General features: G+C 36.2%; 1 protein-coding gene across 8 annotated transcripts in view; it reads right to left on the bottom strand.

Annotated features, from left to right (window-relative positions):
- Positions 1-20,018, bottom strand: part of TCF4 (transcription factor 4) — a 435,364-nt gene that overhangs the window by 159,287 nt on the left and 256,059 nt on the right. For 7 of the 8 annotated variants that reach the window (XM_038743885.1, XM_038743886.1, XM_038743884.1 and 4 more), the window contains 2 exons: positions 7,252-7,381; positions 6,697-6,746 (listed from right to left, as the gene is read on the bottom strand). In XM_038743885.1, the coding sequence (XP_038599813.1) occupies positions 6,697-6,746; positions 7,252-7,381 (180 nt within the window). Of the gene's footprint in view, positions 1-6,696; positions 6,747-7,251; positions 7,382-8,143; positions 8,163-20,018 lie in introns of those variants that run through there. The other variant, XM_038743892.1, reaches the window with a different exon arrangement.

Raw genomic sequence — 20,018 nt, 5'->3', positions numbered from 1 at the left:
GTACTGTTTATCTGAGGTTTTTAGAGAACCATACCATTTTCCACCTTCCTGTAATGAAGGTGTGCAATCTTGGACCAAATTTGTGTCCTCTATGTTATTCTTTGCAACCCTGACATAGATCAGTTTGCACTCCCAGAGATAAGTTGCTTTGAAAAGCTATGTCCAAATCCCTCGGGCTTCCTTTTATCCACCCCAGGTCCCTTCTAAGATCTGAGATCAATTCTACGCTCAGTATGGACATTCTTCCACTGCCGTTTTACCAAATTCCCAGAGTGAACAGACAAGATGAGGGATTTGGGAGCTGTAGACCAGTAGTCCTACCTCCAGAGTCACTCCAGGAACCCTGCCATCAGTAGGCCTGACTGGTTGACAGCATTTCAAGCTGTCAAAACCATCCACAGAGTCCAGACAGGCTGGCACTGAAGTGCAGGTGGGAATACGGAGCAGCCAGGAACTCCGGCTGCAACCCTCCACTGCTTAGATACGTAAGACAATTAGGTGAAAAACATGAAGACGTACTTTAAGAAAAGAAAGTTTCCTTAACTTCAAACTACATTCTCCTCCAATCACGCTTGAACAGTGACAAAAAGGACTAATTGCTACGTATCTCGGGATCCTACAAGACGAGTAGATTCCACAGAATTGTTTTCAAGAGATTTTTAAAAGTGCCAGAATGGTCTGTGTTGGAGTTGGGCAGCAACAAGAGAAAGGAATATCTTCACTAAGGAACTCTGTGCCAGAATAGAAAAAAAAATAACAACAAAAAAACCCACACCTGAAAACAATTCTGCAATGTGGGATTACAGAAAAGAAAGGGAGAGAGAAAGAGAGAGGGGAGCTAAGGGGAGAAAAATGACTGCAAATCATTTTGACTGTTCAAGCTATGAACTTCCAACAAAAGGAATTCTAACTTAAATTCTTCTGTTTTAAAATGTCTATGTAAACTAACAGAGATAACTCTGTTACTGAATACTGTAAGACACAGTAAATATTCCTTCTTCAACCTGTGTATGAGGAAAAATTATATTTTGCAGTTTCATTATCTATAGCCTCGTATTTATATTTTGTAAAGCTATGTACGGATATAAGATTTTAAAAATAGAAATAATTATTAAGATAGTTTCATTACAAGGTATTTTCATGCACTTAAACAAATGAGGCCCATTTGTGATTATAGCTAACAGCTAAACCTATAGCCTTACAATACCCAATATTTTCATAAATTAAAGAAGTTTAAATACTTACACAACAGGAAATTATATTTTCAGTTCATTGTTGACTGTTATGCTAATTCAAACATTTCAATATATCGCTTTATGTTCTTATATATATATATGGATTTACTCATATTTAATACCTGACAATATACTCTCTTCTGTGTCCATTTAATTTACTTCAGTTCATTCTGTATAAATTGTTAATGTAAGTTTCATTTTAATTCATTTAAGTTATATTACTTCCCAAATTACATCATTATAGGAAAAACAAAAGCAGGGATCACTTTTAGAGCATATTCTGGTTTTAGTATAGTTTTCCACTATTTCAAACATAATGTGGAAATGGAATGATTTCAAGAAGGAATATGAACTATCCCCAGCAAATCCAGATTGATAGGCACCAGAATCCAAATATGCAAAGTCCAGACAATCTGGAGAGATACATTAAATGAGGCAGTAGTGGTAATGTCTCTCAAGGAAACTTCAAGTGGCCTTAGAAAACACAATAGCCTTGAATTACAAAACCTAGAAGCAGTTCAAATAAACTGCATTTTTCAAGAAATGGAAAAATTAAAAGGGTAATCAATACTTAATATAATTTTGCAAGAGTGATCTTTTACTTATATATTCCTTTTTTTACTCCTAAATTCTATAAATATCACCTCATGTGGAATACTTTGGGGTTGGGTAGGGATTGTCTCTATCTGTTGCCGAATTGTACTTTCCAAGCACTAGTACAGTGCTCTGTCCACAATAAGCATTCAATAAATACAATTGAATGTGTTAATGAAGATGGTTCTATTATACAGAATTCCCAAGATTTTTTTTTAACTCTGCTTGTGAAATAGTCTAGCTGTCAATATTACAGGCATATTTGAAACCTTTCAGCATTAAAGGATTCATTCACTAAATAAGACAGATATAGCACACTAAATATCATGAACATCCCACTTGTCCACCCTCCTATTTAGACTGGGAACCCCATCTGGGACAGGGACTGCATTCAACCTTATTAAATTGTATCGACCCCCTCGCTTAGACTAGTGCTCGACACATAGTAAGTACCTATGAAAAACATAATCATTATGTTTCTGGGTTGCACGTAGTCATATGAAAATTTCAGGCAGCCCTGAGAAATATTTATATTATTTTTTAACTTCAACTTGTAGCAATCAGAGAAGGCTCACGTTCAGTAGCCTTTTCTTTAAATTTCAGAGTTTCTGACTCAAAAGTCTCAAAGTTGCCATCTGCAATGATCGAATCAAATTTTAGCATTTTAAATTCAGTCCAGATTTTAGATTTCTTGTGACGAAAGCTGCCACTGACCACTCTGTATCCGGGCTGCCAAAACCTTTATCCAGTCTTTCAAAATGGATTTTTAAAAATAATCTAGAACGAAACATCTCATAAAATAGACTCCTCTAAAATGTACCAGGGCAATGATTAAAAAAAAACTCCCCAAAATCTGCAGGAAAGTGAAAGTGACACACAGCTTCCGAACTTGGTTTCGATGAGACCAGTGTTTGCTTGGAATCCAGAATATCAAAAGAGATATGTAGTGCTGATAATAAAATTTCACATTATTCCACACTGATTTGTCCAGTACAGTACCTATATCCTGGATGTATAGCTATAGGCATATATAGCTGGAAAAAATTGATTTGGAGTAGTGGCAAATTTTCAATTGCAATGAAGTCATAGTAAATAAATGGGCTTTAACAAATGGAGATACAGTTTCAGAAAATCATTTCTGATGACTATTTCCCCCTCAAGGAAAGACTCCCAGAGAACAATAAAATGAAATATTACTTTTTAAAGACAAACATTTGGGCAGTGGGTAGCTATTACCATTTTTAAAGAAGCTTTTGTTTTTCTCTTTTTTAAAAAAATCTGACAATCAAATTGCATTTTGTTTCAGTAACAACCCTTGGGAAACTTGTACTTCATGTACTTTTTCCCCCAAATGCAGTATCTGAAAAATATATCTTTTATATTTATCGAATTCTTGGATTAAATGAATCTTCTAATACTTAGGTGGCAATAGGAAAATATTAAACTTCTAAAAATAAGGCAATGTTTTTTCAGATATTCAGGATGAAGGATGATGCAAAAACAAGGTGCTATGAAAACAAGCCCTCGATATACTTTCATGTTCTAAGCTAACATGGTAATAACCAAGAAAATTAGATCAGTTTAAAGAAATACTAAAAATTGGTTTAGAATCTTGGAGATAGGGGAGGCAGGAGAAAAAGAGTTATTCTTGAATAGAGTGGTAAGAGGACAAATAGGGATTTTTGAAATGCCTCTTTGTGATGGAAGATGATCTTTCTAAAACATTTCACACATCCTTTCAAGCTCAAAGATTGTGTTCATTTGCCCTCTAGACTGTAAAGCTTATTGTGGACAGGGAACAGGTCTACCAACTCAGTTTACTGTACTCTTCCTGTGCTTAATATAGTGCTCTGCACACAGTAAATGCTCAATAAATGATTGATTGATTATGGCTTCTGAATTAGAGATGTTGATTACCCCCATTCTTCTTGTGTCCATGAGGACTGCACCACAGTGCTCGTACTTTAGCAACATTGCTTCTGAATTTTAGAGGCGCACTGAGATCTCAGGATGAAAAACAAATGCAACATTCATGGATTCTTTAAGAGCAGTGGGTTTATGTTTTCTTTCTTTCATGGCTATTTCAACATTTCCGATTAAAGGAAAATACAATTCCCTCACTCTCCTTAATTCTGATAGTCCTGGCACAATGGGAGTGAAACAAGGATGGAGTTCAACCTCTAAACTTCCTGACTTTGTGTCTGCTTATACAATGAACAATGTTGGATTGTGGAATTTTAAAGTTCAAATTTCCTTTGTTTTGTTTTAAGGGGAAAAAACAGCAATCATCTCAAAAAAAGTATGTTTGTTGGCATAGCAGCACGCTACAGTTTTGCTATGTATCACTGAACATATATATATGTTGAAAAAATGTGAATGTCTTTATCCAGTTTATAATACAGCTACACTAACACTGGTGTATCTTGATACAAAATTTACAGATGTTTGTTTTGTTTTTACAGATAGATTCAATTATTTATGCAACTGAAAAAAGGGTAAGCATTCAATTACCTTAAAAAAAATAAACCAATAGCTGTCAGCATTCATGTAAATTCCCAAGCATAACAGTGTGTTACATATTTTCTGACCATTTTTGAAATACCTGGACTTTCGATTGACCTTCTTTATCTCTGAAATCACGTCTCGAATAAAATCACTTGACAGAGTGATGATAATGAGCAATTAATACGGACATACTTTATTTGAAATGTTAGAAAAATAGCATTGCTCACAATCGCTTTCAAGCATCAACTGGGATGTGCAGATTTAAACACTGACTGGGATGTTCAGATTTAAAATAACTCTATTATATCCTACATTTAGAAATAATTTTAAAATAATCCCAACACATGCATGACTGCTCTGTAGATGTCCGTCCTAATATTTTGTTTTACAAAGAAGTTTCAATGGAGTGAAGTGGATTTTCTACGAAACATGTATCCTGGGAAAATTTTTGCAGCATGAAAAAAATGAAACCACCCTTCTAAACATTCATAGTTGAGTTTTAATTACTGAAAAATAAAGAAGACTAAAAGTACCTTCAGACTTTCTCTGACTAGTACTGCACTTCCATAGGAAAGCTACAATAAACCCATTTTGCGACAAGGATAAACTGTCATTATAACCATTCCAAAATAGTCATCTGTCTACAGGGAAACATTTTTAACTTATGACAAATTATGGAAATTGTTGGCTGACAATTAAGCAAGTACAAAATAGATTTTATACCACAAAAATGGATTACATATGTAGTTGAAAGAAGTTTGCATAATTTTAAACACACATACACACACAAAAAAATTAATAGTTAATTTTTAGTAGGGGAAAGAAAATGGGAAACTACATCTTCATGTGTTGTACCTTACAGCAGTCCGGTGGCTTTTTGAGTAAGGTGCTACACTACCATTTCCAAAGATTCAAAAGTACTGTATTTACTATTATCCAAATCATCTTATATTATATTCAAACTGTAAATAGGTGTAAGGAAAATATTAAATATGGTCATAAAAACTATTAAAGCTAAAGCTTCATCTAAATTAAACCTATTGTTAACTTGCAAAAAAACCACAACTATGCACAGAAGTACTTGGAGAAATGAAAGAACTACAGTGAGATTGGTCAATGACAAACATCCAAATACACTTTTGTAAACTTTTCTGGGTCTGAGTCTGAAGAGTTTATGATTGTTTCATTTAAAGTATTAAAATTTCATTGCACTTATGTTTTTTTCGACCACAGCATTTGTCCAATTTGCTTCATTAGTACAATAAAAACAACCAACATGTCCACGTGATAGTATTGAGAAAAAACTTCAGCGCATTTCTTTTTAATAAATTTGAAAACAGAAAAACTGTAAGCAAGTGAACTGGGGCATAAGGGCTATGTTTAATCTAATATTAACTTATTTACTAAATAAATAATTCCGCTGGTATAAAAATTAAATAATAAAGTTCGTATTCGTCTGCCATTCAACCAAAAATGAGTTTATGAAGTTAAGCAGGGAAATGAAACAAAAGAGATACTCTTTATCCTGAATATTCATATGAAAAATGATCATTTAATGAAAAATAGAAAAAATATGATTATTAGACAAAGGTCTACATAAAGACATTCAGAAAACAACTTTAGAAATCTACGGAGTGTGATTTTAAAAGAATCATTTACAGAAATATCTAACTGTTATAGCCACAATAGCCACCATTGCTCAGGTGATACAAATTTAGTTTAGAATATCATTTCTTATGAATTGGGGAGAGGGCACAAAGAGTGTCTTGGTAACTACTGCATCCAGTTTCACCTATTAATTAATATAACCCAGAATACTTTTGGTTATACAGCTGGATTCCCTTGATGTCACTTGGTCTAACAAACACAGACAGCTACTGAACCAGTTACCTTTAGATATAATTCAGCTACCTAAGTAGACAACAGAGATGTTCTCCCTGTATTCTGGGCTGAGACCAATGTAAATTTCTTCTAAATCCTCTTTACAAATCTCCTTTAAAATGCAAATCCATAAATCATCATAATACGGACAAAGAATTTAACCAACACATGAAACTAATGCCATTCTTTCCCAAGCCAGGTACAGGTAAGAGTCTTCAAACTCCAAGCACCTATTCAAAGCTCTCTTGAGAATTTTTCCACTGCTGAAAATGAACATGACCACCTAGTTTTCCACAGTGAACAATTAATTATTTCCAAGTATTGTCAAGTGGCAAGATTTATCCCTACCTTACCTACTCTCTATATAAACAAATACTCTTCTGGTTAAATGAAATCCAATTTACTTTTACTTCCCCTGGTCAAAACACAAAAAAAGGACAACAAAAGTGGTAATACCAACAGAGAAACCAGCACTACTTACTGAAGATGGTAAACCCGGAGGAACTTTTCGAACTTTCTTTGTCTGTACCTCTGAAAGAAGATAAGTGACTTTGTGAGTCTTTCCAACATAGATACATTTCCTCACAGAAATACGTTAAAATGTGCTTCGTTAAATGCTATCACTGAAAGCAGTTTTTTATTATTTTGGTTAAAAAGAAAATTATCGACTCCATCCCCTCAAACTACTTGGAGGTGAAGCCTTTTTTTTTTTATAGAAATAGGGCTTCAATTCACTAACGTTTTTGATGGAGTATTAATTTGTTTCTCCTTGGACTTTATAGGGTTCTTGTGTGCTCAGTCAAAAGAAGACAAGAAATAAACTAATATTGGAAGAGAAATTTCCCTGGCATCTAACTGCGGAATCCCGATCGGCTTACTTTTGATGTTATAGAAATCTTAAGATTTTAGCAAAAGTTAAGTAATTAAAATCTCTTTTTTTATTTATCTCCCTCTCTGCAACACACACACACACACACACACACTCTCTCTCTCTCTCTCTCTCTCTCTCAGACATTCAAACATACAAGGAACTCACCCATAGAGCTACTGTGAAGAGGCCTCCTTCGGGGGTTATTGCTAGAATACTGATAGTACTGGGAACCAGGTTTGGTTGGTGAGAGCGCTCCTGGATTGCCCATATCCATGTCACCTCCAAGGAGACTTTGCTAAAAGTTCGAAAAACAGGGAAAAAAAAGGACACAGATGGTTAGGTTTTTCATAGTCTTCCAGGACCCCAATTGTCAAGACTAAAAATCGATGCAGTGAAATGGTTGCTGCTAAACTCAAACATGAAGAAATATAATTCTGAAGCAGTCAACGTAACACTTGGAATATTGGAGCTTTTCTCTTGACAGGTGGTATAAGATAATTTATTTAAAATTAAAAGTCTGATCTATCTCAGGGTGACAAACATTATTATTAGAATTTGGCATAAACATAAAAAAATGTTTCTTTGGTTAGAAAAGGAAGACAGTAACTGTGAAGACTGATGACTCACAGAAATCAAAATCAATTTGCATAAAATTTCAGATAATAGTTTAGGGTGTATTAAAGTATGTCTATTGAACTGAGAAGTTTCTATCTGCCTATAAAAATATTTTCTGTGAATAAAAAAAATACAAGTATGAAAGACAAGATTTCACATGTTATAAAAATAGGAAAATAAATCCTCCAAATGATTGCCTTGTAAATTTTTTAAAAAGTCACAAAATTTAGCCTGTTTAATAACAGCCAAATCAAAGGACTGTGGATTGTCCTGTTGATGAGCATATAGTCTAAATGACAAACACCCACAAATACAAAAATTCACCTAGTTATACATGACTGTTTTAAGTACCGTTTAGCTGATGATAGCAACAAAATATCAATCCTTAAAAGGCTAGATAACATCAGATTTCATATTTTCTATAAACTACATCGAAACTTACCCATTACATAAAAATCCCCTGATTATATTCTGCATTGAACACATTGTTCTTTTAATTATTCTGATACGCAATAAAACAGGTGTAGATACTACCGTTTATATTAAGAACATTTACTATTTAATAAAGAAATTTTAAAATTAAGTACCAAAAATCTAACTTTATCGTTACTTGTAATCAACTTTTACTGACTGAACTAATTACTGTACTTGATAAAGTACAGAATGTGTTTTCCCTAATCTAAATTCTAATCACCATGTCACTCACAACAGACTTAGTAATGCTTCACTAACACACTATTCACATGCAAAATACTCTAAATAGGCCAATTATGACTCTGCCCCTGTTCCCTGGTTAACCCGCTGAGAACTGAAAAATTTCACAAGGCAGTCACCAACTAAAACAAAGGGTCCTTGTTTTAAATTAAGACAGTCTTTTTGATTCCTTAAATAGCTCAACAAAGTGGCATGTCTTCCAGTGAAAGCAGTTGGTCAAATATGACCCATAAGCTGGAAAATCAGAAATTAAAACCTCCCTTTTTCCATCACCTACTGACAAAAATGATGTAAAAAACAAGCTTCCATGCCATCGGTTAATACTCTTTGGTAGGCTTTCTGGTACATAAATAATGTATCAGCCTTTGCGGAAACTGTCCAGTGAATATAGTTTAATATTCTTTCTGATGATAGAATAAAACTTATCTTTGTGGTGGCCACAAAGATGGAAAGCTCGTTAAAAGTTCTGACCATTCTGGAGTCAAACTCATTGCGGATATTTACCTTTTTAGGACATAGCTAATACACACCTGGCATCTGCACTCTCCCCTCTCCTCTTTCTTATAAGGCTTTTAAAATGCAGAATGATGGCACATCAATACACGGAAGATCATTATAAAGTTTTCCGTGAAGGCGAAACATCATTTTGGTGCATTCAACATACTTTTTCATAGGGTCATTTAAATAATCTTTCAGCCTCAGATCTAAATGAGGAGTACGTATTTAGAAACCATATACTTTTTGACATACAAGTTAGGGCTGCTGGCTCTTTGCTTGAATTTTTTCATCCATCTGGCTGGCTGAAAGATTTAAATCACAACTTGCCTCGCAGTGTGTTACAGCCCACACAAGTGTTTGTCTCTTTTTAAAGTGGAGCTTGAAAATGACTTTATTAATACAATTACGCTCTGAATTTAAAGACTCTTATCTACTCTTTCAATAGATTTTTCACGGAAAAAATCCAAAACGGCAGGCCAAATTATCAAACAAAATACTTCGAGAAAGAACTCAGCAAATTCACTGGAAGTCGTCCCTGTTACCAGTCTCAGTAGGAATATAATGGCTTCTGACGAGCATGATTATTAGTTAAATCCCGTTGCCCCTAGTTATGATTTTTTTAGCTGACTGGCTTCATTTTGAACCAATTTTTACCAAGACGTAGGATATTTTAATTGCTGACACAACTAAACACAAGTAAACAGCATAAACTATTACACTCTACTTAAGTCTTAGAGCATGCCAAAATTTGAGTCCTTGATTTTTAATGTCAGCCTAGCTCGATGAGGAGTTGTTTCTTTAAGTCAGAAGGTTCTTTTTCACCAGTGGTAAATGAAAACATTTGTACTTTTTGCATGTGCAGCCACATGTTCCATAGACTTCTGCAACATATAAACATGTAGTAGACCTTACTTAAAGATCATTAGTGGCTCTTATTAAAGTTCACTGGCCTTGGCACGCAGCATATTCTAATTTCTTCTCTGTTTTTAAAGCCTTTGTTTTAACCTGGGACAACAGAGTCATTCTTCTAAGGCAACAAAAACAATCATTTTCTTACACTAAAGGAGACTTTTTAAAGCACTCTCTGGAAAAATGAGGAAACATATATATATATATATATAGAGAGAGAGAGAGAGAGAGAGAGATTTTTGACTGTCTATAAGAAAGATAAAAAACACTCCTAAGTAAAAGGCCCCATTTCTAGCAGAATATAAAGGTTTACTAAACATCCAAATTAGACATAAAAAAGTGAATGATATATTATATATCCACTGTATTAGTGAATAAAAATGCTCACAGAACCATATCCATTCTTAAATCAGTAAGAAAGTTAAGTGCTGATGTGACACCTCCCCTCATGCAAATGGTAATGAATCCTTGCCTAAAAATAGGATTATAATGGTGGATTTCAGCATTTCACATAGTGCTAGCTCATGTTTTGTGGTTGGTTTGAGTCCCATCAATATGCTGCCAAATTCAGCCAGGAAATACTGGAAACGCGATGTTGCATTTTCCAGCAGTAACCTGAAAAATCTTAAAGGTATAGTCTTATTTTTTCAATTGTTTGCAATGAGTCTTGTATTTTCTATCATGGCAGTCCAGTTCAATTATTAAAAACCCAAGTAATAATGGAAAGTGTTGAATTTTTCACCCTGGTTTAATGTTTTCCTTCAACAGTAATGCGCCAATTTCAGTATAGCAGCCCATGTGCCAGATTCGGGCATCCTGCTGTGTTCTTTGTCAGTGCGGATTTTTTTTTTTTTTTTGGTTTGTTGTTTAGGATATTTGTCTGACTATGCTTCTGACACTGCACTCCTAATCCCAAATCTTTTTATTTTATAATGAAAAAGGAAAAAAAAAACCTCTCCTGTAACATCTCTCACCTCTGACAAGTATCCGACACCAAAACTGAAACCATAAATTAAACTTGGGATACAGAAAAACAACTTAAATCTTCAATTAAATTAATAAAGGAATTGCAATAGAAAATAGCACTGCTTCAGACCCTGAACTATGAACTTTTTCTTGCAAGCCTGAAATCATGTGCCCCAGAACTCATTTCATTTCAATCAAGTTTCTTAAATGCATCAGGTAAATAATATATTTCTAAAACTAGTTTTATTTACCCTCACTTATGGATATAAGTAAGACTATAGTAGCAGGAGTACTGTTCCTTAGGAATACACTGCACTTGGTTTATAGTGAATGACCTTGACTGTATGGGAAATTTAGATTTAGATGGGAACAAAAGAAAATTAGGAAAAATCATTGTGAGGAGATAAAGAAAAAACGCTAAGCTTCTCTGAGTATTCTCTGTTTTTGAGTCATTCTCATTACGTTGTGATCAGATATCAGATACTGCATCATGGGGGATGTTGTAGAACAGAGGAAAGCAATCTTAGATGAAACCAGATTAAGCTCCTTTTCTGAACTATTGCCAAATGCTTGTGAGTTTAATTCATGTTTGGGTATTCTGGTACCCTCAGAGCTGCAATTCCATTCTTTCAGCACAAGCCTAAGTGATGTATATAGTGGCTTTGTATGGTGAAATGACTTGATAAAGGTAGGTATTTTGGAAGCCTGAACATTAACAAGGAAATAAAGTTCTGAACCATAGAACAAAAATAAATACATATGCGTGAATGTTTCAAATGTATCAACTAGAAAATAAGTATTGTTAAAATATTTGCCAGGCAGATTTTAAATATATTTGAGTATTTCTAATGAAGCTGAGGAATTTCAGAAACAATGTTCTCAGCAACCATTGTGAAGTCATGCGAATGTTCACTGGATAGATACTGCTGAATTTAGCAATTTTGCCACCATGGGCCATTTCTGAACAGGGATAGGAGGTGAAGAATTTTGATGCCGTTAGTACTACCTCCATCACACAGTTGTATTTTTATAGTAATGAAATTAAAAAAAAAAGAAAACTGCAACCATTTTTTGTTTCAGACTTTTTGGACTGTGGTCCAAACAAACCCTTACCTAAATATCTGGGGACCAGCTGGTAGCAAGGGCATAACCATCATCCAACACCATACTTTCTGGCTGTGACCCTGTGGGATGCCGGGGCAATGAGGCTAACCAGAAAAAACTGGGACCAACTGCCAGATTTTTCTGATCTATTATAGTTACGCTACCTGTTTTGACATGCTTCTATTGCATTTTTAGAACAGTTTTTAAATGGCTTCCAGAATGTTGTACAACTGAAAAAAAAAACCAATTGATTCTTAGGTAATTTGGCTTGTTGGCACATATATAACTAGATATACACCCTAATATATCACAAATACAGGAAAGCCAGACTGTGTGGTTTACGTATGTACACACATATGTATATGTGTGTATATATGCATATATATACACACACATATCCATATATGCACATACATATGCACAAAATGGAGAGCCAGACTACACAAATACATTGAACACACACATATGCATACGCACACACTTATGATCGAAAGCTGGGTTGGAACTCAGGAAAGTTAAACCCCAATACTATTCTCAAGAAAATGAAGCACTGAAGTATTCCCCTGAAGCACAGGTTTTGCTGTGAATTAACAAAATCATCGTGACTCCAATTCATTTACCACCGCCTATGTATTTATAAAACTGGTTCATAACTTCAAGGACTGCTCTCTCAGAAACCATCATAATTAAATAGATAAAATTATTATTTTGTGGTTATTATAGTGTCCTTGAGGGACTCAAACACCATATCTTAAATGAAATGAATTGCTTTTAATAATACCGCATATGCTTCCTTAGAAATAACTTTTCTAAAGAAATACAATAAATGCGTCAAAATACAAGCAGTTGAAATGCTTTTAAGAATGTGTTTGCCTTCACACAGGACCTGATGTATACATGCTGCTCTTCATATTTCATGGTGTGATCCTCTTCATGTCAACAGGTGAGACTGAAAGGACATATCGCCAGATAATACTCTTTATTGTTGTACTTTCCCAAGCCCTTAGTACAGCGCTCTGCACACTCAATAAATGACTGAATGAATGAATAACACTGCATGGAATGATTGCAGTGAGCACCTGCAGCATCTGTTGTGATTTTCAAATTGCTGCTTGGTCACTGGATCTTCCCAAAGCCACACGCTGGGCTCCTCTGTCATCAACCCCATCCCTTAGGACAGTACTCTGCACAAGTAAACACTTACAATACTCTTATTACTATCACTACCGTTGTCTCACAGGGTTTGCGATTAGGCTTCAACAGGGAAGATTCGTACGGCTTTCCATTTGATTTAGGGTATGACAGGAATAAAGTTAACCTGACACAGGATTTAGTGTTGACTTATTTTTCTATGTTGATTACGGATGGTGTGGATCACCTTCCCTTCTCTCCTGGTACCCAGTGACCAGCGGCAGGTTAGAGTGCACCACAGAGAAGAAAAAGAATAGTAATAATAATAATTATGGTATTTGTTAAATGTTTATTATGTGCTAGGCATTGTACTATGTGTTGGGGTGGATACCAGCAAACTGAGCTTGTGCATTCCTCCCCTCAGGAGCCCATTCTGCTCCATCCACGTCTCCCTTAAACACGGCTGTTGACTACCACTGCCTCCTGCCATGGGAACTGTTGGTGTCTTCACTGGTTCCGCAGATCAGTGACCATACTACCTACGTAAACCCACCTGGGCTGGAGGGGTATTATAAAAACAAAAAAAAAAATGATCTTTTAGGAGGGCATGAAAGGGAAAGAGAGAGGGAATCTATGGGGTGTATAAAGTTTCAGGAGCATTGTAGAAATACTGAATACAACAGTAGTGAAGTTCTACATAAAAACACATTTACTTTGGCATTACTATATCATTTAAAAAATGATTATTAAATGATTATTAAATGATTATTATTACTATTATTTGTAGCCTTTGGCTTGAAACAGTAATTTATTTACCATAATCAGAATCCATTGATTCTGATTCTATGCAATTTACTGCCAGTCCCCTTGTTTTACTATTTGACATCAGTTTCGGGAAGATACAGAACCAAAAATGCAAATGTTCAGATGTATTAAGTGTGTTTCCTTTTAAAGAAAAAACACACCACACCATATTTAAGAAGTGTAATATGATACAAATGTTGCTATGGAAACTACTACTCAACGTATAGCAGAGTCAAGTAAAACTCGTGCATGTTGGTATGTAAATTAACTCTGCCCAAGGGCTACACAGACTTATGCATCCACCTGTTATACAATTTGAATTTTTTAATGAATATATCATTAGAGCACCTCTTCAAACCTTTCTGGTGTTCTTTATCCATCTGGTATATAACAAAGAGAGGTCAATGTTTATTTGTACGAAGGTCGGAAATTGGTAATGAATTAGAAGGGTGGCTAATGAATGGCAAACCTCTTCCTGTGTAAGTGAACAGGCATTTTTTTTTCCTATTTTTCCTACTGAGTAAACTGTCTCAGACAGTTTATGTTGGTTTTAGTACGAAAGTACCTTTAGTATGCTATTCAGTAAGCATTTTCTAATTATTATTTTCTTGAAATATTTATCATGGCAATTCTTTTAAAAATAAAAAATAAAAAAAAACAAGACCTACTGACATACAATGAAAATTAGCACCACTTTTATAAATGTAAACACTACCTTTTAATAGACATACTCTAAAGCACTATTGGTCAATGTCCTCCTATAGGGTGCAAGTTATTTTTCCTCTTCACTTTTGAGAAAATCAAAAATAGCATATGGGTTCAAATTTTAAGAAAAGGCTTTTCTAAGAAGTGTTCTGAATTGTTACACAGTGAAACATATGAGAATACAAAATACATATTAGAATTTGCATAGAACACATCTGGGACTTTCCAGTATCAAGGAACATGATATGCTAGTAATCTTATATATTTGGGCAATGTAGAGATTCAGTTTGATCAATCAACATCCCCAAACAGCTTGGGAAATTAATGTTGCAAGATGATTGTCCAACTGCACAAAATGAATGGCTAATAACTGAAACTTTAATTTTATTTGGTCAAGTAGACCTAATCTATGTGTTACAAAGTATTAATCCTGCTGGCTAAAGACTATCATGCCTTAACAAAACACTACTCCTTGGACTTAAAATTTATCAGAAAATACAGTTTAGTGTATCTTTGTCTTTTTTTCAATCCGTCAGTAGCAATCATGGAGTCCTTTCTGTGTGAAGATCACCATGTGGAGATGTACTAGAAGCTTGGGAGAGTACAACAGATTTAGTTGATATGATCCCTGCCCTCCAGGAGTTTATAATCCAGTGGGGAGACAGACAATAAAACAAATTATATATAGGAGGATGCAATGGAGTATAAAGATGGTATATACATAAGTGAACGGGGTGGGAGGGGGGAAGTGTCAAATGCTTAGGTGACATTTTATAGATATAACAAAATTCTTAAATCTTTTATGTAGTCAAATAGCTTCTAAGCAAAAAACATATGCATTTTAATTTTATGCATTTACTTATAGCCATAAGTGCCCAAAAGCTAAAATGGCAACCACTGTGCACATTTCTCAACTTTGCTTATGGGAGGCATTTTGTATTTCTTAAAAATTAATTGAGAACATTTGGTATTATAAGCCACTGAATTCAAAGGCGGAGGGATTTCAATTAAAAAAACCAGATTGACCTCGACCTTCAGTTTAAAATAGTGAGTAGTCAGAATCACCATGGGGTGTATAACCAACTGGATGAAAGATGAACACATCAAATTCAATGCCTTTATAAGGACAATCCAAAAATCTTGATTAACTGCCTTGAAAGCAAATAGAGAATTCAAATATTCCTATATAGATGAAGAAAAGATTGGCTTATGCTTAAGCCAATTTAGAAAAACAATGAAAGCTGCAAAAATTTGCATTTTAGCTATTCATATGCAACTTTATATAACATCGTTATTCATTAATGTTCATTTTTAAATTTCACGTGGGAGGCAAATGCTTTAGCAAGATGGAGGGCCTAAGGCGTTTCACATTCCAACCTCTACATTGTCAGATTGCCTTTTATTCTCTAGTAATTATTATATGGTGGGTCACCAGTCACCATTTACAAAAGTATCATAAGGTGTCTTGAATCAAGAGAAAAACTTCCTGCTTTGATTACCTTGGGCACTGTAATGCTTTAGTGGCTGAACTGAAGATAAGGCCACTTCAATCTAGTATTCTTATCAATCATCATCATCATCATCATCAATCATATTTATTGAGCGCTTACTATGTGCAGAGCACTGTACTAAGCAAGTGGGAAGTACAAATTGGCAATCAATCATATTTGTTGAGAGCTTAAAGTGTGCAGAACACTGTACTATGTGGTTGGGAGAATACAATATAATGGAGTTGGTAGATGTGCTCCCTGCCCACAACAAGTTTATAATCTACAGGGTTACCTATACTCATGGATGAGCAATCAATCAATGGTATTTACTGAACACTTCCTGTGGGCAGGGCATTGTATTAAACTTCTCCAGACTAGGAAGTTCAAACTCCTCTAGACTGTACGTTCCTTGTGGGCAGGGAACACGTCTACCAACTCTATTATATTGTACTCTCCCAAGCACTTAGTACAAGTGCTCTGCCCACAGGGAGTGCTCAATAAGCATCATTGATTGAAACAATAGAGTTGGTAAACACATTCCATGCCCACAGGGAGCTTATACTCTAAAGGAGAAGATAAACATTAAAATTAATTATGGATATGTTCATAAGTGCTATGGAGTTGAGGGCGGGGTGAATATTAAGTAAAGGGGACAAATCTAAGTGCAAGGGTCACTCAGGAGAGGGAGAGAGGGAGAGAGAGGGGGAGAGAGAGAGAGAGAGAGAGAGAGACAGAGACAGAGAGACAGAGAGACAGAGAGACAGAGAGAGAGTAGATGAAATAGTCTGGGAAAGTCTCCTGGAGATCAATCAATCAATCAATCATTTATTGAGCGCTTACTGTGTGCAGAGCACTGTACTAAGCACTTGGAAAGTACAAGTTGGCAACATATAGAGACAGTCCCTACCCAACAGTGGGCTCACAGTCTAAGGGGGAGACAGAGAACAAAACCAAACATATTAACAAAATAAAATAAATAGAATAGATATGTACAAGTAAAATAAATAGAGTAATAAATACGAATAGAGTAATAAATATGTAGAATAAGGCTTTTTAAGGTGGGGAGAGTGGTGGGGGAGGAGGTTCCAGGCTGGAAGGAGGATGTGGGCGAGGGGTTGGCTGCTAGATAGATGAGATTGAGATATGGTTATAGTAGGTTGGTGTTAGAGAAGGAAAGTGTGCAGGCTGGGTTGTAGTAGGAAATCAGTGAGGTGCGGAAGGACGGAGAGCTGACGGAGTGCTTAAAAGTCAATGGGAAGGAGTTTCTGCTTCATGCGGAGGTGGATGGGCAACAACTGGAAGTTCCTTATGAAAAGAGACACCTGGACTGAATTTTTTTTTCAGAAAAATCACCCAGGCAGCAGAATGAAATAAGGAGTGGAGTGGGGAGAGACAGAAGTCAGGGAGATCAATGAAGAAGCTAATGCAGAGGTCGAGGCACAGCATGATGATCAATCAATCAATTGTATCATTCATCTCAGTCTCCTCATCAGCTCCTTGAGGACAGGGTCAGTCTAACAGACTTTTGGACTGTCCTCTCTATCAATTCATGGCATTTTTTGAGCATTTACTGTGTGTAGCACTTTCTCAGATTCCCCCACCCCGTTGCCCCAACTTGCACCCTTTGCTCTACCCCCTTCCCACCCCACAGCACTTGTGTATTCATTCATTCATTCAATCGTATTTATTGAGCGCTTACTGTGTACAGAGCACTGTACTAAGCGCTTGGGAAGTACAAGTGTATAGATGTACATATCTATAACTCTATTTACATTAATGTCTGTTTTACTTGTTCTGATGTATACCTACTTCCCCTCCCCACAGCACCTGCATATATGTTTGTGCAGATCTATTACTCTATTTTACTTGTACATATTTGCTATTCTATTTATTTTGTTAATGATGTGCATCTAGCTTTATTTCTATCTATTCTGATGACTTGACACCTGTCTACATGTTTTGTTTTGTTGTCTGTCTCCCCCTTCTAGACTGTGAGCCCATTGTTGGGTAGGGACCGTCTCTATATGTTGCCAACTTGTACTTCCCAAGCACTTAGTACAGTGCTCTGCACACAGTAAGCGCTCAATAAATACGACTGAATGAATGAAGTATGCAAAGCTCAAAACTAGGTAACTGGGAGACTACAACAGAGTTGACAATAAGATCTCTTACCTGAAAAAAGTTACATTTAGCAAAGGAGAAAGACACAAATAACTTAGAGATTGAAAAAAGAGAATAAGATGGATTTATGAATAAGTGTTTCAGTAGCAGAGTATATATGTCAAAATGAACGTAAGTTCTGTGTGTAGATGTGTGCTGCAAATGGGCATAGTAAAGGGAGCTGTCTCTACTTCTCCAATTTTCTCCTTGAGCCCCTCCAATCTGGCTTCTGCCCCCTTCATTCCACAGAAACTGCCCTCTCAAAGGTCACAAATGATCCCCTTCTTGCCAAATCCAATGGCCTCTACTCCATCCTAATCCTCCTCAACCTCTCAGCTGTCTTCGACACCCCCTTCTCTTGGAAATATTACCTATCCTTGGCTTCATGACACTGTCCTCTCCTGGGTCTCCTCATCTCTCTGGCCGCTCATTCTCAGTCTCTTTCATAAGCTCCTCCTCTGCTTCTCATGCTCTGACAGTGGGGATCCCTCAAGACATAGTGCCCCTTTCTATTCTCCATATATACCCACTCCCATAGCTCTATGATGATCCCCAAATCTGCATCTCCAGCCCTGATCTCTCTCCCTCTCTGCAGTCTCACATTTCCCCCTGCCTTCAGGACATCTCTACTTGGATGTTATCTCAAACCTAACACGTCCAAAGCGGAATTACTTATTTTCCCACCCAAACCCTGTCCTCCCCATGACTTTCCCATCACCACAAACAGCACCACCAACCTTCCTGTCTCACAAGCTCATAACCTTGGTGTTATCCTCGAATCGCTTCTCTCATTCAACCCACATATTCAATCTATCAGTTCAACCATCACAACATCACTAAAATCTATCTTTTCCTCTCCAAACTGCAATTACATTAATCTACGCATTTATCCTATCCTGCCTTGATTGCTGTATCAGCCTAATTTCTGACCCCTCTAACTCCTATTTCTCCCCACTCCAGTCCATACTTCCCTCTGCTATCCAGATCATTTTTCTACTAAAACATCCAATCCATGTTTCCCCACTCCTCCGTATCAAACAGAAACTCCTTATCATTGGCTTTAAAGTGCTCTATCACCTAGCTCCCTCCTACCTTACCTAGCTGCTCTCCTTGTACAATCCAGACTACACACTTCACTCCTCATTATACCTCTATCTCATCTGTTTTGCTGCTGATCTCTCACTCATGCCCTGCATCTGGCCTGGAACACTCTCCCTCTTCATATCTGACAACTCTCCCCCCATCTCCAAAAACTTATTAATAGTAAATCTCCTCCAAGGAAACTTCTCTATGCAAGCCCTCATTTCTTCCTCATCTACTTCCTTCTGCATCACTCTTACACTTGGATTTGGCCCTTTAATTCACCCTTTCCTCATCCCCACAGCAATTATGTACACATCCATAATTTACTTATTTATATTACCGTCTGTCTCCCCCTATAGACTGTAAGCTCATTTATGGGCCAAAGACTCTGTTATATTGTACTCTCCCAATCTCTTAGAACAGTGCTCTGCACACAGTGTGCAATAAAAGTGCTCAATAAATACAATTGATTGGTTGAGAGAATACAGATTAATCAGGGAAAGTTCCATAGAGGAGAAGGGGTTTCAGAAGAGCTTTGAAGATGAGGAGATTAGGGGGTGAAATGTGTCTGAAGTGCGATGGAGTCCCAGGCTGGAATCAGAGTGTGAATAAGTAGTCTCATGATGATCTTTAGATGGTCAGTCAGAAGTTCACATAGCCCTGAGAGGCAAATAAATTAACTGAGATTTCTGCTACTCCTCAAAGTGATTCCAATGGCTAATCTGTAAAAGATTATTCACTTTAAATGTGACC

This window comes from Tachyglossus aculeatus, chromosome 3 (genome assembly GCF_015852505.1).
Source record: "Tachyglossus aculeatus isolate mTacAcu1 chromosome 3, mTacAcu1.pri, whole genome shotgun sequence".
Classification (NCBI taxonomy): domain Eukaryota; kingdom Metazoa; phylum Chordata; class Mammalia; order Monotremata; family Tachyglossidae; genus Tachyglossus; species Tachyglossus aculeatus.
The sequence above is the reverse complement of the archived record's forward strand: the minus strand, read 5'-3'. Positions and strand labels throughout refer to the sequence as shown.